The 22,849-nt window shown below is 48.5% G+C and overlaps 1 protein-coding gene across 1 annotated transcript; it reads left to right on the top strand.

The window, feature by feature from the left end:
• Nucleotides 1-747: 747 nt before the first annotated feature.
• On the top strand, nt 748-10,879 carry PRPF19 (pre-mRNA processing factor 19). Its single transcript, XM_057729918.1, has 16 exons — nt 748-967; nt 2,686-2,835; nt 3,018-3,094; nt 3,812-3,953; nt 4,037-4,110; nt 4,236-4,298; nt 5,183-5,224; nt 5,352-5,426; nt 5,765-5,840; nt 5,999-6,108; nt 7,344-7,499; nt 7,714-7,783; nt 8,006-8,091; nt 8,389-8,559; nt 8,708-8,813; nt 10,726-10,879. Exons 1-16 carry the CDS (start codon nt 949-951, stop codon nt 10,821-10,823), a joined length of 1,515 nt encoding a protein of 504 aa, XP_057585901.1. The 5' UTR covers nt 748-948; the 3' UTR covers nt 10,824-10,879.
• The last annotated feature ends 11,970 nt before the right edge of the window (nt 10,880-22,849 follow it).

Genomic DNA, 22,849 nt, shown 5'->3' with positions numbered 1-22,849 from the left:
TCTGTGCCTTCTTCTTTCGGTATTTTCAATGCTTAGTTGGAGAAATACTTGCCTGAGAATCACATGGGGGCACGCACTGACAACGCAGACTCTAAAGCAGACCCCAGGAAGATCCATTTTAAGAAGTTCATTAAGAATTTCTCGCAGAGGGAATTCCTAGGTGGCGCAGTGGTAAAGAATCTGCCTGCCAATGCAGGGGACATGGGTTTGAGCCCTGCTCTGGGAAGATTCCACATGCCACAGAGCAACTAAGCCCATGCGCCACAGCTACTGAGCCTGCATTCTAGAGCCCGTGAGCAACAACTATTGAGCCCATGTGCCGCAACTATTGAAGCCCATGTGCTTAGAGCCTGTGCTCTGCAACAAGAGAAGCCACTACAATGAGGAGCCTGCACCACAATGAAGAGTAGCCCCCGCTTGCAGCAACTAGAGAAAGCCCGTGTGCAGCAATGAAGACCCAACGCAGCCAATAAATAAATAAAATTAATTAATTAATTAATTAAAAAAAATAATTTCCCACAACATTTGCAAGACTCCAGTCCCACCGCCCCTGCCAGCTCCAGGCTCATAAGAGTGTAGCTGAATTGATTGCCTTTAAAGTCCCATTGCATCACGGGAAATGTAGTTTCGGCTCTCCTTTCCCAGCTCCCGGGAGCGCTTTACGGAGCCAGCCGAGAGGGACCGGAAATAGCCGAGTATTTCCCGGCGCGCCCTTTCCTGCCCGATTGCATTCTGGGAAAGGGCAGTTTCCGTTAAGTGCTGGAGGCTGAGGCGCGCGACCGGCCGCAGTCCCACGTGAAGCACTACGCGAGCCTCGCTCCGCGGGGCTGCTCCCCGCTCGCAGCGGAGCGTCCCGGAAGCATCAGAGAACCGGAATTGGCCCGCGGGGGCTCAGAAAGCTGATCCCGGAGTCTGGTGTGAGGAGCCTCGGAGCGCAGCGACGGCGCCATGTCCCTGATCTGCTCTAGTGAGTATCGGCTGCGGCGGATCGCGGGTCGCAGGAGGCGGGAGAACGGAGCGGGAGGATCTGAGGGCTGCTGCGGCGCCGGGGTGTGGGGGGCGGAGGTGAAAACGGGGCTCCCGGGAGGCAGGGCGGCGGCCTGTCGGCGGGGGGATCCTCCTCCTCGAGCGTGGGGTGCGTTTGCGCAGCGCTTCACAGTTTACATAACGCCCCAAGTGTGTTGTCGCAGGCGGCACTGAGGCCACCCACCTCGTTTGCGCAGTGGAGCTGAGGCCTGGATAGCGGGGAGCTGGTGCTGGGGAAACAGTTCTGCCGTAGAGTCAGGAAACCCGAGGGCTTGTGCAGGATCCGCCTCCCGTTGGCTCCGTGATCTGGCGCCAGGATGCGGGCCTCAGTTTCCTCATCTGCAAAATGAGGGCCCTGGCACTGGATGATGTCTAAGCCCCGCTCGGGGTAGACAGAGCTTCTGCAGTTTGCGAAGGTCGCACAGTGAGTGAGAGGCAGTGACAGGGCTGGAAGCCAGGTCTCTGGCTCGCAGCCTTACCCTTTTGGACAAATGAAAACAAGCGCACATTTATAAAATAAAAGCCTCTGTGGGTTTGCAGCGGGGCTTGCAAGCCTGTGATCTCGTTATATCCTCACAAGAATTCTCCAGAGCGGAAATGAAGGTCCGGTTTTAGAGTTGAGGATGTAAGGCTCAAGGAGAACGTGGCTTTTGTAAAACAGTACAGCTAGGAAGTGGCAGAGGTGCGTGATGGAGCCAGGTTCTCTGGACCCTGAATCCACGCTTTTTTCAGACGCCTTGTCCTGTCTTTCGTTTTGGTGTTTTATTGAGGCGTGCGGGATGTTTTGCATTCTCATTGTTCATCGGGTTATTAGTTTCTCATCTTTTTCTCTCTTGGCTTCCTAACTCTCAAGCCCTCCACCCCTCCCAGAACCTCTCCATAAATCCAAAACAGAGGGAAGAAGCAGTGAAGGGAAAGGTATCTAGAAAAAAGGAACCTTACACCTTAAAGAAATGACAGTGTGCAAAGTATTTTCACGTTCATTGTTTCAGTCTCGAGGAAGCTCTTTTCTGTTTTTCCCAGCTCCATCCTTCCTCTCCTTGCTCATCAGTTAGACGTTTACCGAGTGCCTGCTGGGCACCTGCATTGTTCTGAAAGTCAGAGACCAGCTTATAATCCCTATCCTCAAGGGATGTAAATGGTACCTCTGTTGGGGGTTGTTGTGAGGATGAGTTAATCAATGGAGAGTGTTTACAGTCGCGCTTGGCACCCAGTAAACACCGTGTAAATACCTTTTGTTATCACAGCACTTGTCATGTCGCTTTGTAATTTCTTTGTCTGAGAATCCATTTAGGCTCTAGCCTGAGATTTGAATAGCTTCTTGTGTATCTCCATTTCCTGCGGTATAATAAGGTACCTAAGTATGTTTGTTCGAAAATGAGATGGGCGGGGATTATTGACTGCTCTCTAGAGGTGCTTGGTGTTTAGTAGTTGTGCAGTAATTATTTGTTGACTCTCTGACTGTCAGGAGACTGATGGAGAAGCTAGTTAGGTGACTGGAAAACGTTCTGGGTACAGTTCAAAACTGCCTTGGATCACATTCTTGTTAGTTGAGTGTAGGGACGCATGGTCTTGTGGAGGCCAGCAGTAGATGAAGCATCCCCTTGGCCCAGGGTCCCCTCCACCACCCCAAGCTCACTGCCCGCCTTTTCTTCGCAGTCTCCAATGAAGTGCCAGAGCACCCGTGTGTGTCCCCCGTCTCTAATCACGTCTATGAGCGGCGGCTTATTGAGAAGTATATTGCAGAGAATGGCACAGATCCCATCAACAACCAGCCTCTGTCCGAGGAGCAGCTTATTGATATCAAAGGTGCCTGCTGGCTGGCCTCAGTCCAGGGACGTCCTGGCTCAGAGCCTGGGAGGGTGGGAGGGGTGCCAGTGCACCCGGGAGGAGATGGTGGTCTGTTAATGCAGGCGGAAGGGGAAAGAGTAGGGAAGGGACACAGCGCCCCGGCTTGCGGATTTTCACACCCACTTTCCCTCTCTTGGCAGTTGCTCACCCAATCCGACCCAAGCCTCCCTCAGCCACCAGCATCCCAGCCATTCTGAAAGCCTTGCAGGATGAGTGGGTGAGTCCCTGGAAGAGAATTGATATCTTTCTTATGTGAAAAGAGGGAATCACTGGACTAGGCCATGGGGGCGGGAGGGATGGAGCATTATTTTCTGTTTTGGGGGGAGGGTACGAGCACAGGAGGAGCCTGCTTGTTGGCCTCACACAGATCTGGGCTCCACACTTAGTTCCATTACCCAGTTGCTGTGTCCTGGGCAAGGTGCTCGTATCCCAGCCCTGATTTTCCTACCATATGATATGGGTTAGTGCTTGTCTCTCAGGGTTTTGGGAGGATTAGAATGAGAGTAGAGTATAAACTCCACGATGCCAGGGACTTATTTTACTCATCGAGAGCAGCACCAGGTGCATAGCAGGTGCTCTAAAACGTGAATAAACGACTGCATCTTGAGGACTGTCTGGCACAGTGCCCGACATGATGAGGGCCATCAACAGATAGCAGCTATGGCATTTTTATTCCGTTTCGATGAGGTGACAGCATGACATCTGAGGTGTGCCAGTAAATTAGGGAAGATGGGGATGGGAAAGAGCTGGCTCCCACTCCTGTCTGCCTGCCCAGGGTTTGGCACGCGTAGGAGCTTGGGAGCGTCTGCCAGTGCGTTCAGGGTCACTCAGCTCTTGCTTGGGTCACTGTCTAGTCCTCTTATCAAAGGCTAACGCTTCTGCTAGGTGCTCTCCACATCTCCCCGCCCCATCACATGGTGTCTCCCTCCCCCAGGACGCAGTCATGCTCCACAGCTTCACCCTGCGCCAGCAGCTGCAGACCACCCGCCAAGAGTTGTCCCACGCTCTGTACCAGCATGATGCTGCCTGCCGTGTCATTGCCCGTCTCACCAAGGAAGTCACTGCTGCCCGAGAAGGTACAGCCTCTCGCCTGCCATCCCCCACTCTGGGCTGGGCCTGTTTTATAAGAGCCCGTCTCTAATGTTGTCTTCTCTCCCAGCTCTGGCGACCCTGAAACCTCAGGCTGGTCTGATCGTGCCCCAGGCTGTGCCGAGCTCCCAGCCAAGTGTTGTGGTGAGTGTCCCCTGAGCCCCGCCAGCAGCGCACGTGTGTGCAGTGGCTCCCGCAGCCCTCCTCTGCAAGGGTCTCTGCCATTTCCATGCTCCTCTTACCTTCACCTTTCTTCACCTGCTCTTTAGGGTGCAGGCGAGCCGATGGATTTGGGCGAGCTGGTGGGAATGACCCCCGAGATTATTCAGAAGGTACGTTGTGCTCTCACTTGGTGGGAAGGCTGATGGGCCCTCCTTTTCCACTATCTGCCTGGAGTCCAATAAGAGTAAAAATCCCATCCATTTTGAGATGAAGCGGAGTGGTACAGAGCACAGACTCCGACCAGACTGCCTTGGCTGGCTTTGTGTTTGATGTCACCAGTTATAAGCTTTATGACCTTGGGCTGACTTAACCAGTCCTGTGTCTGATTTCCCTTGCTTCTCAAGTGAGGATGATAGTACCAACTTTATAGACTTGTGGGAATTTTAAAGATTTTATTACTGTTAAGTTCAATTTGTTGCTCTTATTAGGGTTCTTTGCAGATAGTAAAACATTCTGTTACATGTTTTCATTTTTTTTTTTTTTCTGAGGGAGATGGGACAGGAGTTATCACTTTCATTTTGTAAAATGTAGATGAAGAATCTGTAAAGAATCTGAGACTCAGATTCAAAGGCATAGCTCACAAGAGGCAGAGCTGGCCCCTGATTCCAAGTCCAGTACTGTTATACTCAGAGGATCCTCCTTAGTATGAGTCGATAGTTTGTGTCTTTTCCAAGCTGTTCAGATTGCCCGCATGCATCTCAGCTCTCATCTTAGTGGCGCAGGCATGGTCTGGGAACCCTGCCATTTATTGCCTCTGTGGCCTTGGGCAAGTGACTTCACTTCTCTGACGCTCAGTTTCCTTCTCTGTGAATCATCCACACCTACCTCATAAGGTTGGTGTGAAAGTAAAAAGAGAGTGCACAGAAGCCTTTAGCACAGAGCTTGGCAGGTGATGAGTTCTTGGTGATGCTTGTGAAAGCCTAGATGTGACCAGCATTTACTGGGTTGTTTTCTTGGCAAAATAATTTGTCTACATTCCTTCTCTCTTCCCCAGCTTCAAGACAAGGCCACTGTGCTAACCACGGAGCGGAAGAAGGTGAGTCTTCATAGGGCCAGAGGCTGGAGTGGCCTGGGGGAGGTGGCTGGCCCCTTAGGAGGAGGGGGAATGGCTGAGTCCTGCACTCACTGCCGCCTTTCTTGGGGGGGCTTTTTCTTTTTCTCAGAGAGGGAAGACAGTGCCTGAGGAGCTGGTGAAGCCGGAAGAGCTCAGCAAATACCGGCAGGTGGCATCCCATGTGGTGAGTGGTCGGGTCCCACAGGCTTGGAGACAGGGCCCTCCCAGGCTGTTTCTGGGGTGGGGCAGGCCAGCATGGAGCACCGCCAGGGCCTCTGGGCCTCTCTGTTTCTAGCCGTGGCTGCTGAGTTGTCAGGGCTTCTCTTCCTGCCCAGCTCTGGCTCTCCCAGTAGTCAGTGAGGGAGTTACTGCATCCAGGCAGAAAGCCAAGCGCAGTGAATGAGGAACAGATTTGTTCCCCGGGGCCGGGGCTGGGGCTAGGGCTGTGGTAGCTGGGTGGCTTTGTGGCCTGCCTTGATTTGATTCAGCTGTGACTGGGTTGATGTGGCTCTCTCTGCACAGGGGTTGCACAGTGCTAGCATTCCTGGGATCCTTGCCCTGGACCTCTGTCCCTCTGACACCAACAAGATCCTCACTGGTGAGAGCAGGCCTGGCCCAGCAGGCCAAGGCGGGGTGGGCGGTGGGGAAGGTGCATGCTCTTGGTCTCTATGTGGGCCTGGGGACAAAAGTACCTTCTTAGCAGAGGGACCTGGCTCGGCCTGACTCATTTTTGGATTTCATTTTTGTCCTCTCCAGGTGGGGCGGATAAAAATGTTGTCGTCTTCGACAAGAGTTCTGAGCAAATCCTGGCCACCCTCAAAGGCCATACCAAGAAAGTCACCAGTGTGGTCTTTCACCCTTCCCAGGTAAGGGCTCTCCTAGCTCCCTCAGCCCTCATTCCTGAGGCCTGACCAGGGTCCCAGAATCAGGCCCCTCACCCCATTGCCTCCTTGGTGAAGTGACACGGGCCTGAGAAAGAGTGCTGACTCTCTAGCACTAGCAGTTAGGGGCCGGGTTTGGGGTCGTGGGGTTGCCCTTTACTTTGTGTCAGAATTCCTGAAGCAGTGGCCTTCAAACCAGGAGGGAAAGGAAATGTGTAGTTTGAAAAGCATATTCATTGAAATGTTTAATGTTAGGAAAGGGAGGACGCCTACAGTGTTTATAATACAAAATGCAGAAAACAAAGCTCAACAAAATCTCACATCGTGTGTCTGAGGAGGACAGATGGGTCCATATTCCCATGGTCCTTCAGGCTGGGGTTGAAAAGTTGATGTTGACCATTGAAAGCGTGTGGGTTAAAACAGGTGAAGGGCCACTGTTTAGAAGGTAGAAGCAGCTCGTGAGACCAGGTTAATGACATTAGGGAATTTGAGTTTTTAAGTCTCAGGCAGTTTGGGACTATAGGACAGTGGCCAGATCAGCTCTTCCCAGAGCCTTTTCTCCGTACTTTTAAGGAAATTAAAAATAGAAGAATAACATGATGTATTTCTCATAACACAATACATTCAAATTGAAGCACTGCTTTCCTGCTTATTACATGTTAATATGTTATATGTTTTATGCAATTGCATTGATGGAAGATGGTAGTTGGTCTCATCTTATAGTTTTTAACATCCTAACTAACCAAAATAATTGGTTGGTGACACTATGTAAGTTTTTCTGAGAACTAACTTGCCCCCAAAATCCTTAAGTGTGGGATGCACTGGAACATGCCCTTGCAGCCCCTTCCAGGCCTGATACTGCTCAGACCTGTGCCACCGCAGACAGTAGCCATTAGCTACATGTGGCTGTTTAAATAAACAAATTAAAAATTCAGTTTCTCAATTATACTAGCCACATTTCTCTCTGGTCCTGGAAAAGGGTTGTGGGAAATTTCCCTCTGATGCAATTATCCTATTTACCACTAGATGGCGGGCCTCCTCCTCTTGGCCAAAGGCTGTTTAATTTCCCATTCTAATAGCATTTACCTCTTAGGCAGCATTGGGTGAATGGGTGGTTCTAGGCAGGGTGGGGTGTGGCTGTCCCCAGTCCCCTTTTGTAAGATGGTTGTGGTTCAGCTCTTCTCTTTCTCTGATCGTCTGCCTCTTTGCTTTCCCTTTAGGAGCTGGTGTTTTCCGCCTCCCCAGATGCTACTATCAGGATTTGGTCGGTTCCGAACGCCTCTTGTGTACAGGTTGTTCGGGCCCATGAGAGTGCTGTGACAGGCCTCAGCCTCCATGCCACTGGTGACTATCTCCTGAGCTCCTCTGATGACCAGGTGTGGTCCCAGCCAGGGCCCTAGAGAGGCCTCCTGGTCCCCAAACTCCTATGTCATGGGAAGAGGGAACATCTTACCAACCCCAGCCGGTTCCCCAGAACCCCAAGGAGTGTTTTCCCTCCCTCTACCAAGACCAGGGTCTCTGCCTTCCTGAGGGGCCACCAGAACCTGGGGACCCACTGTCTTACTGGCTCCATTGTCTCTGATTTTCCAGTACTGGGCCTTCTCTGACATCCAGACAGGACGTGTGCTCACCAAGGTGACCGATGAGACCTCTGGCTGCTGTAAGTTGCCTCCGAAGCACTGGTTTCTTCTTTTGCTGTGTATTGTTTATTTTAATGTTTTATTTAGTCGTTTGCTCTAAAAATATACTTACCACCAGTACCTGCCGAGTTCCAGACATGGTGCTGGCCCAGTGAGCAGTGCGAAGAGTGAAGAGCCTGCCTTTGCTGCGCTTAGTATCCCGAGGTGGGCTCTGACCGCATGTCCGTCTCCCCTCTCCACAGCTCTCACCTGTGCGCAGTTCCACCCTGATGGGCTCATTTTTGGGACAGGAACCATGGACTCGCAGATCAAGATCTGGGACTTGAAGGTAGGACATGATGGCTTCCATCTGCGGCCCAGGGTTGGAGCTCCTGCGACTGTGTGGTACGATGAAGTGCTTCTGGCACCTGGCTCCGGGAGTATCCTTAGAGTGGAGAGACAGTGGCTGTGTGTGTGACACAGGAGATGTCGTCTGGGGGCCCCGGGCTGAGCATCCACCCTTGCCAGTCCTGCTGGTTGTCCCTGAAGGATGAAGGAGGACATCTCAGAAATAGGAGTTTGACGAGTTCCATTTGCTCCCTCCTGACTGGTGGGTGACCTTTTCCTCTCTGCCCCCCAACTGTAGGAGCGCACCAACGTGGCCAACTTCCCTGGCCACTCGGGCCCCATCACCAGCATTGCCTTCTCTGAGAATGGCTACTACCTGGCTACGGCGGCAGATGACTCTTCTGTCAAGCTCTGGGATCTGCGCAAACTTAAGAACTTTAAGACGCTGCAGCTGGATAACAACTTTGAGGTGCGCTTTTCCCTCCCCCCAGCTCTCTCGGTCACCTCTCCTCCTCACTTGTCGGTTATTCACTGTATTGCTCTAAACGGCCTCTGTTGGTCCCCGATTGCCCATATTTTCTGCTCCCCTCATGTGCCCTCTCTCCTGATTCTGGCAGGTGAAGTCACTGATCTTTGACCAGAGCGGTACTTACCTGGCCCTTGGGGGCACGGATGTCCAGATCTACATCTGCAAACAGTGGACGGAGATTCTTCACTTTACAGGTAGAGGCTGGCCCTGGGATCCTGAGGTGTCTGGTGCGCTGGGCCAAAGGAAAGTGGGAAAATCTCACTGAGTTAGGAATTTCTAGGGGTAGGCATGAATTTGCCAAGGCCGCTTTTAATCACCATCTGAGGCAGAGTTTAGTGGCTAAGACAAACTCAAGAGTCAGACTGCTTGGCTTTAAATGCCAACTCTACCACTTGAAGCTTTGTGACATTGGGCAAGTTACTTAACCCCTCTGCAGGGTGATAATAGTACAGTTGATCCCACAGATTCAGCCAGCTGTGGATCAAAAATATTTGGGGGAAAATATCCAGAAAGTTCCAAAAAGCGAAACTCGAATTGGCTGCACACTAGCAACTATTTACGTAGCGTTTACGTTAAATTTACATAAATTCCATTTACATGGAATTTATGTTGTATTAGGAATTATAAGTTATTTAGAGATGATTTAAAGTATATAGGAGAGTGTGCGTAGGTTATATGCAAATACTACACCGTATTATATAAAGGACTTCAGCATCCATGGATTTTGGTGTCTGCAGGGGTTTCTGGAACCAGCACCCTTCTGATACCAAGGGAGGACTGTACATACCTAGTGGGGTTGTTGTGAGGTTTAGATGAGTTTATATAAGTATACAAACATACACAGATGTACTTAATGTGTAAATATGAAAGTATAAAATAGCTATATATATATGTTTAGAATAGCATCTGGCACATAGGAAGGATTTGCTGTTACCATTCAATATTGTGTCTTAGTTCGTGGTGGGATTAGAGCAGTAAATAAGACAGACCCACTGTTTGCACTAACAAAATTTCTGGTCAGGTTGGGAAGACACATACAGAATGACTTCACAGGTAATTACTTAATTGTGGTGATAAGTGCTGGAGGAAAAAGCATGAAATGCTGAGACAGTGGATAACAGGGTTGGCAACCTCCTAATAGTTGAGTGGTCTCGGGTACGTGACATACCCTTTCGGAGCTCTAGCTTCTTTATCTTTAAACGGGTATTTTGACACTGCTTTGCAGATTGTACCAACTGGTGCCGTGGAGGTGGCCTGCATGGCGACAGGGTGCCCATTGCACCCTCGGGAGCCGAATGAATGGCAGCTGGTGCTGTCTTTGTTGATGAAGTTCTTGTCCTCGTTAGTGGGTTGTGGGCAGTTTACAAGAATCTTCACCCACCCCAGATTCTACTCAAGTGTGTGTGTTCCAGAGGCGGCCAGGCCTGGCTGTGTGGCGCACAGATTTTAACCTTCACTGGGCCCTGGTACTTTGATCTGAAGCAGAGTTAGGTGGAATGGTGGGCTGCAAGCACAGGGCAGCTTTGCAGTGGGGGCTGTGATCCTAGGAATTTGCACTGTTGCCCATGAACTACCTGAGCCCGGCAAGGAGGGTTGCCTGGCTTCTTCTTCTGACCCAGCCCTGCCCTGTGCCAGAGGCCCAGGTTTCCTGGAGTCAGAACCCTGTGAGCTGGAACAAGCTGATAGACTGTTCCAGTTAGACACATGGAGTTAGAATTAAATATATACCAACAAGCCTAGCTCCCAGTCAGTTCTCGGACTTGAACTGAGCCAAGCAGAGCCGAATTGCAGCTGCCTCGAAAGCTTAAGCTTGGGGGGCGGGGGCAGGGGGGTGCGGGCAGGCTGGTGTTCCTCTGTTCGCTCAGCCCAGCCACAGAAATGTGAGTGCCTGCTGTGGGCCTGGAGCTCAGTGCTGTGCAGGTCAAACTAGAGCTCTGGCCTTGGGGGTTGACAGGCCACCCGGAGGTCCAGATGGGCAGCAGCCCGCAGGGTGAGGAGCACTGATGGGGGAGGACTGGATGGGTTGGGAGCATATCGTCAGGGGTCGATGCTGAGACCCCGAGGAAGAAAAGCCTCCACACTGTCATCTCTTGTCTCTCTCCACAGAGCATAGCGGCCTGACCACAGGAGTGGCCTTTGGGCACCACGCCAAGTTCATCGCGTCAACGGGCATGGACAGGAGCCTCAAATTCTATAGCCTGTAGGCCCTGGCTCTCCTGACCAGAGCTGGGCCTTGTCTCAGTAGTGGGGTAGCGTTAGGGGTAGGGGTGGGGGGCAGGGGAGAAGAGACTACTGGGGGGTGGGGGGGTATATGGGGCGGGACATTCGCATCATTTCACTCTGGTCTGGATGGTGGCCTGAGAGCTGCGGCGTGGACGACCCTCACCCGTGCAGCCTCCAGGCCCGCCAGGAACAGCCGTGGGAGGCGGGGCCGTCACCCTCTGAGGGCTCAGGGTTGGCACCTGGGGGCCTCTCCCCTCGAGGCGTTGATGGAGTTGGAGTTGGTGGGCCGTTCCACACCCACTGTGTTTCAGTTCCTGGGAGTCGGGGAGAGGCTGAGCTGAGGGAACTGTGAAGGGGCTGGGCCGAGGGCTCAGGCAGGGTTTTGTAAGCAGCGATCTAGTTTCATTAAAAAAAGAGCACCAAACAGAGCTACCTTCCTATGTGTGTCTGTAGCGGGGAAAATCAAGGGGAGGGAACACCAAGTAGGACTTTGACCACCAGGATACCCACCATTCCTTTTTTTTTCTCCAGTTGCACCACAGAAATAAAAAAGAAATCTACAAGCCATTTGCCAGGATGAATCTTCCACATCCCCGCAGGCCTTGACCTTGTGTTTTATAGGGTCTCTGTCACTTGCCTTGTGGGGTTGGCTCCCACATGAGCCTGGAAGGGACGGGGGGGTGCTGAGGGACCCGCTGCTGAGGAGTCCTTCCGTCAGAGGTGACCAGAAATCTGTCCCAAACTGGCTTGAATCAGAAGGGGTTCTATAACTCTGGTGTTTGAAGATTTGAAGTAGAACTGGCCCCCACGGAGTGGAGGCAGAATGACGACAGCCAGCAAACAGTAAATAAGCAGATCAGTGAATGTCCTATTTAATTGGGGAGCTAAGTAGGGTGGTCAGTGTGGCTGCTCTGGGTGGTCAAGGTCGGCCTGTTTCACATGATAATTGAGCTGAAGCCTGATTGTTGGGAGCTAAAGGGCTGGAGGAATGTGGCTGGAAGGGTCAAGGTGCAAGGAGCAGTGAAAGGAGGCCCGGAAGAACATCAGTACCCTTGAGAAGAGTGGTCCCAGTGGAGTGTTGGGGCAAGAGAATGTGAGGTGAGAAGGCGGGAGGCAGTGATTGTAGGTAAGGAATTGTGCCAGGGAGGCGAGCCGAGACACACAGGGTCTCCTCAGGATGGGGGCTGGGCTCAAACATAGCAGTCAATGTTGACACAGTGGAGCCCTCCGCATTGTTTTGCTGGGTCCCTGTTGTGTGGTCAAGTCAGTATGGGCATGTCATGTCTCCCGAGGAGTATCAGAATGCCTCTTAGCTAGTAAAACATCTGAAACTCCTGCAGCAAAGGAACCATTTAACATTTTGACCCAGTTTCCTCATAAATATTTGACAAGGAGAGCCTGTGTGTGTGTGTGAGACCCCTGTTGTCCATGGAATTCGCCTTTCTGGGAAAACATCCCAAAGTTTTAACTGTTTGTAAGCAGTGCTGCAGTGAACACCTTTGAGCATGCAGCCTTTGCTAGATTAGGTTAGTTCTTACAGGTAACCCCCCCAGAGTGGAGTGGTAAGGCAGCTTTGGAGACTTAGAGGTTTTCCCATGTTTGCCAAGCAAGAGAGTACCAATTTGAAGGTTTGGCTTAATGTGTGACCTTATTAACTTTATGTATCCTCAGCCAATTTGGGGTACTTCTGATTTAAAAAGATTATGATTATCCTTTTAAGAAAAGACCCATCATGCAGTTGTGAAGCACGCCAACTCAAAAGGAGAAGAGAAACTGCTGAGCGAAGGCAGACCTGTAGAGCTGTCCGCTGTTTGCAGGTGGTGGAGCAGCATCATTCAGGTGGGGGTGGCTGAAGCGCTACAAGTGTCCTGGGGCCAGCACAGCAGCAAACCATCTAATGGCTTCTGGCTAGACAGTAATTAACATGCATTGTTTTTTGGGGTTTTTTTTTTTAAGCTCTTTATTGGAATATAATTGCTTTACACTCTTGTATCAGTTTTTGAGGTACACCAAAGTGAATCAGCTGTATTTATACATATATCCCCATATCTGCTCACTCCCGTGACTGCCTCCCACCCTCCCTGTCCTGGCCTTCTGAAGCATCACCCATCATCAAGTTGATCTCCCTTTGTTATACAGCAACTTCCCACTAGCTATCTGTTTTACATTTGGCAGTGTATCTATGTCTGTGCTACTCTCTCACTTCATCACAGCTTCCCCTTTGCCCCACCCCCCACCCCAGCCCGGTGTCCTCAAGTCCATTCTCTATATCTGCATCTCCACTCTTGCCCTGTGACTAGGTTCATCAGTACCATTTCTTCAGATTCCGTATATATGAGTTAGCATACGGTATTTGTTTTTCTCTTTCTGGCTTACTTCGCTCTGTATGACAGTTTCTAGGTCTATCCACCTCATTACATATAGTTCAAATTCATTCCTTTTTATGGCTGAGTAATATTCCATTGTATATATGTGCCACATCTTTATTCATTCATCTGTTGATGGGCATTTAGGTTGCTTCCATGTCCTGGCTATTGGAAATAGTGCTGCAATGCAGTGCTGCATTATGGTACATGTTTCTTTTTGGTTTATGGTTTTTTCTGGGTATATGCCCAATAGTGGGATTACTGGGTCATAAGGTAGTTCCATTTTTAGTTTTTTAAGGAACCTCCATACTGTTTTCCATAGAGGCTGTACCAACTTACAATCCCACCAACAGTGCAGGAGAGTTCCCTTTTCTCCACACCCTCTCCAACATTTATTGTTTCTAGATTTTTTGAGGATGGCTATTCTGACCAGTGTGAGGTGATACCTCATTGTGGCTTTGACTTGCATTTCTCTAATGATTAGTGATGTTGAGCATCTTTTCATGTGTTTGTTAGCCATCTGCATGTCTTCTTTAGAGAAATGTCTATTTGGGTCTTCTGCCCATTTGTGGATTGGGTTATTTGCTTTTTTGCTATTAAGCTACATAAGCTGCTTATATATTTTGGAGATTAATCCTTTGTCAGTTGCTTCATTGGCAAGTATTTTCTCCCATTCTGAGGGTTGTCTTCTTGTCTTGTTTATGGTTTCTTTTGCTGTACAAAAGCTTTTAAGTTTCATTAGGTCCCATTTGTTTATTCTTGGTTTTATTTCCATTACTCTAGGAGGTGGGTCAAAAAGGATCTTGCTTTGATGTATGTCATAGAGTGTTCTGCCTATGTTTTCCTCTAGGAGTTTTATAGTGTCTGGCCTTACAATTAGGTCTTTAATCCATTTTGAGTTTATTTTTGTGTATGATGTTAGGAAGTGTCCTAATTTCATTCTTTTACGTGTAGCTGCCCAGTTTTCCCAGCACCACTTATTGAAGAGGCTTTTTTCCATTGTATATTCTTCCCTCCTTTTTCAAAGATAGGGTGCCCATATGTGCGTAGGTTTATCTCTGGGCCCTCTATTCTGTTCCATTGATCTTCCTTTCTATTTTTGTGGCAGTACGATACTGTCTTGCAATTTCTTTCATCAGTTTCTTATAGTTTTCTGCATAGTCTTTTGCCTTCTTAGGCAGGTTTTTTCCTAGGTATTTTATTCTTTTTGCTGCTTAATTTCTCTTTCTGATCTTTCGTTATTAGTGTATAGGAATGCAAGAGATTTCTGTGCATTAATTTTATATCCTGCTACTTTACTAAATTCATCAATTAGTGCTAGCAGTTTTCTGGTAGAATCTTTAGGGTTTTCTATGTATAATATGTCATCTGCAAAGAGTGACAGTTTTACTTTTCCAATTTGGATTCCTTTTATTTCATTTTATTCTCTGATTGCTGTGACTAAAACTTCCAAAACTATGTTGAATAATGATGGTGAGAGTGGGCACCCTTGTCTTGTTCCTGTTCTCAGAGGGAATGCTTTCAGTTTTTCACCATTTAGAATGATGTTGGCTGTTGGTTTGTCATATATGGCTTGTATTATGTTGAGGTAGTTTCCTTCTGTGCCCATTTTCTGGAGTGTTTTTATCATAAATGGATGTTGAATTTTGTCAAAAGCTTTTTCTGCGTCTATTGAGATGATCATATGGTTTTATCCTTCAGTTTCTTAGTATGATGTAACACATTGATTGATTTGCATATATTGAAGAATCCTTGCATTCCAGCTATAAACCCCACTTGATTATGGTGTATGAATTTTTGAATGTGATGTTGGATTCTGTTAGCTAGTATTTTGTTGCGGATTTTTGCGTCTATATTCATCAGTGATATTGGCTGGTAATTTTCTTTTTTTGTGACATCTTTGCCTGGTTTTGGTATCAGGGTGATGGTGGCCTCATAGAATGAGTTTGGCAGTGTTCCTCCTCTGCTATATTTTGGAAGAGTTTGAGAAGGACAGGTGTTAGCTCTTCTCTAAATGTTTGATAGAATTTGCCTGTGAATCCATGTGGCCCTGTGCTTTTGTTTCTTGGAATATTTTTAATCACAGTCTCAATTTCCATACTTGTGATTGGTCTGTTCATATGTTCTATTTCTTCCTGGTTCAGTTTTGGAAGATTGTACTTTTCTAAGAATTTATCCATTTCTTCCAGTTTATCCAATTTATTGGCATATAGTTGCTTGTAGTAGTCTCTCATGATCTTTTGTATTTCTGCAGTGTTAGTTGTTACTTCTTTTTCATTTCTAATTCTGTTGATTTGCATCTTCTCCCTTTTTTTCCTGGTAGGTTTGGCTAATGGTTTATCAATTTTTTTTATCATCTCAAAGAACCAGCTTTTCGTTTCATTAATCTTTGCTATTGTTTCCTTCATTTCTTTTTCATTTATTTCTGATTTGATCTTTATGATTTCTTTCCTTCTGCTCACTCTGGGGTTTTTTTTTGTTCTTCTTTCTCTAATTGTTGTAGGTGTCAGATTAGGTTGTTTATTCTATATTTTTCTTGTTTCTTGAGGTAGGACTGTATTGCTGTAAACTTCACTCTTAGAACTGCTTTTGCTGCATCCCATAGGTTTTGGGTTGTTGTGTTTTCATTGTCATTTGTTTCTAGGTTTTTTTTGATTTCCTCTTTGATATCTTCAGTGATTTCTTGGTTGTTTAATAGTATATTGTTTAGTCTCCATGTGTTTGTATTTTTTACAGGTTTTTTTTTTTTTTTTTCAAGTAATTGATATCTTAGTCTCATGGCATTGTGGTCAGAGAAAATGCTTGATACAATTTCAATTTTTTTGAATTTACCGAGGCTTGATTTGTGACCCAAGGTGTGATCTATCATGGAGAATGTTCCATGTGCACTTGAGTAGAAAGTGTATTCTGTAGTTTTTGGATGGAATGTCCTATAAATATCAATTAAGTCAAGATGGTCTAATGTGTCATTTAAAGCTTGTGTGTCCTTATTTATTTTCTGTTTGGATGATCTGTCCATTGATGTAAGTGGGGTGTTCAAGTCTCCTACTATTATTGTGTTACTGTCGATGTCCCCTTTTATGGCTGTTAGCATTTGCCTTATGTATTGAGGTGCTCCTATGTTGGGTGCATAGATATTTACCATTGTGATATGTTCTTCTTGGATGGATCTCTTGATCATTATGTAGTGTCCTTCCTTGTCTCTTTTAGTATTCTTTACTTTCAAGTCTAATTTGTCTGATATGAGTATTGCTACTCCAGCTTTCTTTTGACTTCCATTTGCATGGAATATCTTTTTGCATCCCCCTACTTTCAGTCTATACGTGTCCCTTAGTCTGAAGTGGGTTTTTTGTAGACAGCATATGTAAGGGTCTTGTTTTTGTATCCATTCAACCTGTCTTGTGTCTTTTGGTTGGAGCATTTAATCCATTTACATTTAAGGTGATTATTGACATGTATGCTCCTATTACCATTTTCTTAATTGTTTTGGGTTTGTTTTTGTATGTCTTTTCCTTCTCTTGTGTTTCCTACTTAGAAAAGTTCCTTTAGCAATTGTTGTAAGGCTGCTTTGGTGGTGCTGAGTTCTCTTAAATTTTGCTTGTCTGTAAAGCTTTTGATTTCTCTGTTGAATCTGAATGAGATTCTTGCTGGGGAGAGTATTCTTGGCTGTAGGTTTTTCTCTTTCAGGACTTTCAGTATATCCTGCCACTCCCTCTGGCTCAAAGAGTTTCTGCAGAAAGATCAGCCGTTATCCTTATGGGTTTTCCCTTATATGTTATTTGTTGCTTTTCTCTTGCTGCTTTTCATATTTTTTCTTTGTGTTTAATTTTCGTTAGTTTGATTAATACGTGCCTCGGTATATTTCTCCTTGGGTTTATTCTGTATGGGACTCTGTGCTTCTTGGACGTGATTAATTATTTCCTTTTCCATGTTGGGGAAGTTTTCTACTATAACCTCTTCAAATATTTTCTCAAACCCTTTCTTTTTTTCTTCTTCTGGGATGCCTGTGATTCGAATGTTGGTGTGCTTTATGTTGTCAACAAGGTCTCTGAGACTGTCTTCCATTCTTTTATTCTTTTTTCTTTTTCCTGCTCTGTGGCAGTTATTTCCCCCATTCCATCTTCCAACTCACTTATTCGTTCTTCTGCCTCAGTTATTCTGTTTATACCATCTAGAGTATTTTTAATTTTGGTTATTTTGTTATCTATTACTGTTTGTTTGCTCTTTAGTTCTTCTGAGTCCTTATTAACGGTTTCTTGTATTTTCTCTCTTTTTTGTTGAGATTTTTGGATCATCTTTACTATCATTACTCTGAATTCTTTTTCAGGCAGTTTTCCTATTTCCTCTTCATTTATTTGGTCTTGTGTATTTTTACCTTGTTCCTTCATCTGTGACATAATTTTTGTCGTCTCATTTTCCCCTGACTTTGAATGGGCGGGATTGTGTTCCTGTCCCACTGGGTGTTTGGTCTGAGGTTTCAAGCACTGGAGTTTGTAGGCTGTTGAGTATAGCTGGGTCTTGTTGTTGAGATGAGAACCTCTGGGACACCTCACTCTGATCAGTATTCCCTCAGAACTGGGTTCACCTGTTAGTCCAATGTTTTGGACTTAGAGCTCCCACCTGTGGAGCTCAGGCCTGACCCTGGGCATGTGAATCAAGATCCCACAAGCCGTGTGGAGCAGGAAAATGAAGAAAAATGAAAAAAAGAAAAAAGAAAAAAAAAGTAGGAGAACAGCAGAACAATAGAAAGATAAAAAATACGATAATAGGAAACTAACAGATGTGTTAGAAAACTTAAAAAAGAGAGAGCAACAGCTGGAAGGTAAAACAACTGCAATAGCCTAAGTGAGGAGGTGGGAGGGGAAAAAGGAAAAGCCAGAAAAGGCCTTGGCTCTGGGTGTGGGGCTTAGGCAGGGGCGGGGGTGGGGGGGAGGTTAGGCAATGGGCAGGACTTACGCTTAGAAAAGGCCCTGGGGGTGGTGGGGAATAGAGCTTAGGCCCAATGAGGCAGAGGGGCCCAGGAATGCTTCTGCTCCTGGGAGCAAAGGGCCAGGTCAAGGTACCCAGTGGGCTCCCTAGGCCCGAGTTGGTGGGAGAAATGCTAGACACCTCCCCTAGTCCTCCAGTCTTGGAGGGTCCCTCCCCCTTGGGTTCTCATCTTCCTCACCCCCTCTCTCCTATTCCCCTAGGACCCTCACAGCTGCAGGGGGCACTGGAAGGCAGGAGACCATACTCTGACGCCCAACAGGCTTCCCAGGGCCAACTGGGCTAGGGTAACGTCTGCGGCACTTCCCCAGATCTCCCAGTCTCGTAGGTTCCCTGTCTGCCTCCCTTCCTCTTCCCCGCCCCCCACTCTCCTAGGTCCCAAGCAGCTGGAGGGGGCCCTGGAGTGTGAAAGACCAGGTCCGTGACCCTAGCAGGCTTCCCAGAGCTAGTGGGCAGAGGAAATACCTCCTCCGCCTCCCTTGATCCTCCAGTCCCAGAAGGCCCCCTCACCTGTCTGCCTCTCCTCTTCTCCCCTGCTTTCCTTCTACACCCCTAGGACCAGTGAGACCTAGAGGGGCCCCTGGAGGACCAAAGACCAGGTCTGGGAGTGCAACAGGCCTCCTGGTGCCAGGTAGATAGGGAGATTTCCTGCAACGTCTCCCCTGATCCTCCGGTCCTGCAATGTCCTCCCCACCACTGTCTGCCTCTCTTCCTCTCCTCCCTCCCACACTTGTATGACCCAATCAGCCAGAGAGATCGAGGGACCAGACTCGGGAGCCCAGCAGGCCCATTAGGCCCAAGTGGGCAGGGGATAGGTCCTCCGCACCTCCCCTAGTCCTCTGCTCCTGGAACATCCCACCACCAGTCTGCCTCTCTTCCTCTTCCCCTGCCATGCTCCAACATCCCTAGGACCAACGCGTCTGGGAGGGGACCCTGGAAAGTTGGAGACCAGGCCTGGGAGCCCAGCAGGCTTCCCGGGCCAGTGGACAGCGGAAATGCCTTCTGTTACTCCCCCGATCCTCTGGTCCCAGAGGGTTCCTGCGCCCTTCCACATCTCTTCTTTTACCCCCACCGCTTCCCTCCTGTACTTCTAGGACCAACTGGGAGGAGCCTTGGAAGGTGGAGGACCTGCCCAGAAGAAATACCCGGCGGCGCCTCCCCTATTCTGACCTGGAGAGATCCCTTCTCACCCCCACTGTCTGCCTCTCTCCCTCCCCCCCGTCCCCCTCCCCCCCAGCACCTCCAGGATGCTCGTTCCAGAGCGGGGCCTGGAGAATGAAGGACCAGGCCTGGGAGCCCAGTCGGCCTCCCTGGCCAAGAGGGCAGGTGAACCACCTTCTCGCCTCCCCGTCCCCCAATCTCAAAGCCCCCACCCCCACCTATCTGCCTCTCCACCTCCTTACCCCTCCTCCCTCCTTCCCACACCCCCAGGACCCTGGCAGCCCGGAAGGGGCCTTGGAGGGTGGAGGACCCAGCTGGGGAGCCCAGCAAGCTCCCAAGCGCAGGAGTTCAGCAGGCCTCCTGACCTCCTGGGCAGGAGAAACCCAGTTGCGGTTTCAGATCTCCCCAGCCCCCAAGGGTCTCTCCAGGCTGGAACCTCGCCCCTCACCCAGCCACCACCCCAGGGATGCCAGTCCCATCAGGCTTTCCCTTCCCTGCCCCCCTGACTTCCCCCAGGTCCTACCCAGTTGCTCCGGGGTTCCTGCAGTCTGCTTGGGCCTCCGTCAACCTATCTATTTGTGGGGAGTCGCGATCTCTGTGTCCTCCCACCATGTGCATTCTTAAGGTCTGCCTTCATTTTCAGAAAAACTTTCCAGGTAAACTAAGCTGCGGGAGATAAGGACAAAGGTTCTTGGGGGATCCGTGGGTTGGAAAGGGCACCATGGTGCCCCTCAGATTGTGTGAAGTATGTGTCGTATCCATGCAAATGTGCATTGGAGAGTGAGGCCTAGAATATCTCAGAGGGACTATAGTCCCGTCCCCGCCCCCAGTCAGTTCCAGACCACTGCCCTAGAAGGACTGGCACGTGCATCATAAGGCTCTGAAGTGCTTTCACCTCTCCTGCCCTCTGTCCACTCTCATGGACAGAAGGGCCTTGTGCCAGACACTGTACATATATTTTCTTATTTTATACTTGAAACAACCTTGCCTTTAGCTGTCCAGTAACTGGGCAGCTTCCCGCACCCCCGTGGACCTTCATGCCCCTTTGCAGTCCAGGATGAAAGGTAGGCTCTGGGACTCTGGGGCAAACTCTGGGCTTTGAATCCCAGCTCTGGCACTTAGTAGTGTGGGGCCTCGGGCAGATTTTTTTACTTCTCTCTGCTCAATATCTTTATCTGTAAGATGGGGATAGTGTGCTTATTAGGGATGCTGTAAGGCTTAAGTAGGTTAGTGTGTGAGCAGCACTTAGGACAGTGGTGAACATGATGAATGCCGTACCTATTTTAACTGTTGCTGCTACTTTTATTTCTGCTACACTGTTTGGTCTCCCTGGCATCCCTGCCCTGCCAAGCGAGTGCCCTCACTCAGCCCGGGTTCATGCTTCTGGCATAGCTCTACCATGTCACCTTGGAGGTGTTTATGCATTTGTCTCTTGTAATTAGGTTTTGATTTCCTGAGGGCAAGACCGTGTACTCATTGCTGGCATTCAATTCATTACTGCTGAGGGATGGACAGATTCAGCCCTGGGGCTGAGACCAAAGCTCAGGTTCTCTTTCTCCTCAGAACACAAAAGGGGGGAGGAGGCAGAGATGACAGATTTCATTATTTCAGGCCAAATGGAATGGACAGCTTTCACCTCTGCCACGTCTCCATAGTTCACCTCAGCTGTCTTGTAGGTGAACCTTTTGGAAGCAGGGCTCAGTGGGTAGATTCTAAAGGGCTCAACCTTTTCTGGATCCTAATTAGGCTCATGAATTTTGTAATTAATGCTTATTGCATCCTACGTGAACTTGAGCCCTTAGACGATCCACTCCTGGATTCTTTGTGCCTGAGGACCCAGTGCACAAACCCACCCATGTTTATCCGCTGTTGAAGGTTGCTTGGCCTTGGAGCCCTGACCAAGGCCTCCACCTGGGGGCGCTGTAGTTACACTAGTCTCCCCAGTAACACTGGCACCAGGACCAAGCTGTCAGCACCACAGCTGGGCGCTGTTCTCCCAGTTCCACAAAAAGGAAACCATCATTGGTAGAGCCAGGATTTTAAGCCGTCTGGCTTCAGAGACAGCTGACTGCTCCATTATCAGCTGAGGCAGGACCAGGCAGCTCCACAGTATTCCAGGATGTAGTGCTGTGGTTAGCTGTGGGCTCTGGAATCAAAAGATAGGTTTGAATTCCAGTGCTGCAGCGCTCTGTGACTTACGTCTTTTTTTTTTTTTTTTTTTTTAATGTGACTCACGTTTTTGTGTCTCAGTTTCTGCATCTGTAAAACTGAGTTAATGGTGCCTTCTGCCCAGGGCTGTTGTGTGCAGAGAGTATGAGAAGCACTCCATAGCTGGATGCCGTTTTCTCTGCTCCTGTCTGCACTGGCATCTAGTGACACTGCTGGGGTCCTGGTGGCCCTTGACCCTGCACACCTGTGTTATAAAGGTGAAGGCTGACATGGCCTTCTTTGTTCATAAATCTTACGTTTACAAGGCTCTGATAACACCACATGGAACGTGATTAGGCAGGGAGGTGGGAGTACACAGGTGATACAACCTTGGGGCTGTAGAGTTCTGATAGAGGTGCCAACGCAGTGCATGGGGCACAGCTATTTTGAAAGAGGTAAATCTGGGGAGAGGCCACATAAGCACATTTTGGAGAAGTGAACATTCACTAGGTAGACCCAGGGTAGGGGTGGCTGGTGTAAGGAGAGGCTCTGGTAGCCCCACTGCCTTGTTGGAGGGAGGAGGGAGCCACGAGGGGAAGACAGACAGGGTGGGGGGCAGGAATGCTGGAATAATGCCCAGCAGATCATATTAAGGCAGGTCAGGAGGTGGCTCATCTCAAACCAGCAGCGTGAAGTCTAAGATCTCATCCGAAGTTTTTCAAAATTTGGAACAGGTCTTTAACCAACATTTTAAAAGTTTTTTTTTTTTTTAATTGTGAAACATTCATTCAAAAGGGTCTAAAACATTTAGTTTAAAGGATAGTTTAAAAGTTTAAATTTAGGATAGTTTAAAAGTTTAAATTTTCAGTTGAAAAGATAATAAACACCCTCGTATCTACCACCCAGCTTAGGAAAGAGCATCAGGGGTCTGCTGTAGACCCTTCCATGAATGTGTCCCTCTTTCTCCCCTCACAGAAGAAACTGCTACCCTGAAATACGGGGTGATCATTCCTTTGTTTTTATAATTTTGCCACTATATATTTTTCTTACCTTTTTTTTTTTGCTTATTTTTGAACTTTGTATAAATGAAGTCGTTCAACTCACTTTCTTTGACTTCATTTGCTCAACATTGTTCTTGAGGTTTACCTGTATTGACACACGTAGCTGTGTTTCTTCACTGTTGTGCCAACAAAGTCAAATGGCCAAACAACTCCCCCAAGGTTGCTGGAACAGCATTCACCAGAGACGGGGGCAGCTGTGCAGGTCCTGCATGGATCATTCATCCTGGGCAGGGCGCTCAGGGTGAGGGATTCCCACCATTGGGCTGAGGTGCATTTGAGCTGCCT

The sequence above is a fragment of the Hippopotamus amphibius genome, chromosome 3, assembly GCF_030028045.1.
Source record: "Hippopotamus amphibius kiboko isolate mHipAmp2 chromosome 3, mHipAmp2.hap2, whole genome shotgun sequence".
Taxonomy (NCBI): Eukaryota; Metazoa; Chordata; class Mammalia; order Artiodactyla; family Hippopotamidae; genus Hippopotamus; species Hippopotamus amphibius.
Note: the sequence above shows the minus strand (reverse complement) of the source record. Positions and strands in the feature narration are given on the sequence as shown.

Excerpts from the sequence above, each read along its gene's own strand:
- PRPF19 (XM_057729918.1), top strand. Across the intron at positions 4,299-5,182 it reads CCCCCGAGATTATTCAGAAG|CTTCAAGACAAGGCCACTGT; the intron begins GTACGTTGTGCT and ends TCTCTTCCCCAG. Across the intron at positions 6,109-7,343 it reads TGGTCTTTCACCCTTCCCAG|GAGCTGGTGTTTTCCGCCTC; the intron begins GTAAGGGCTCTC and ends CTTTCCCTTTAG.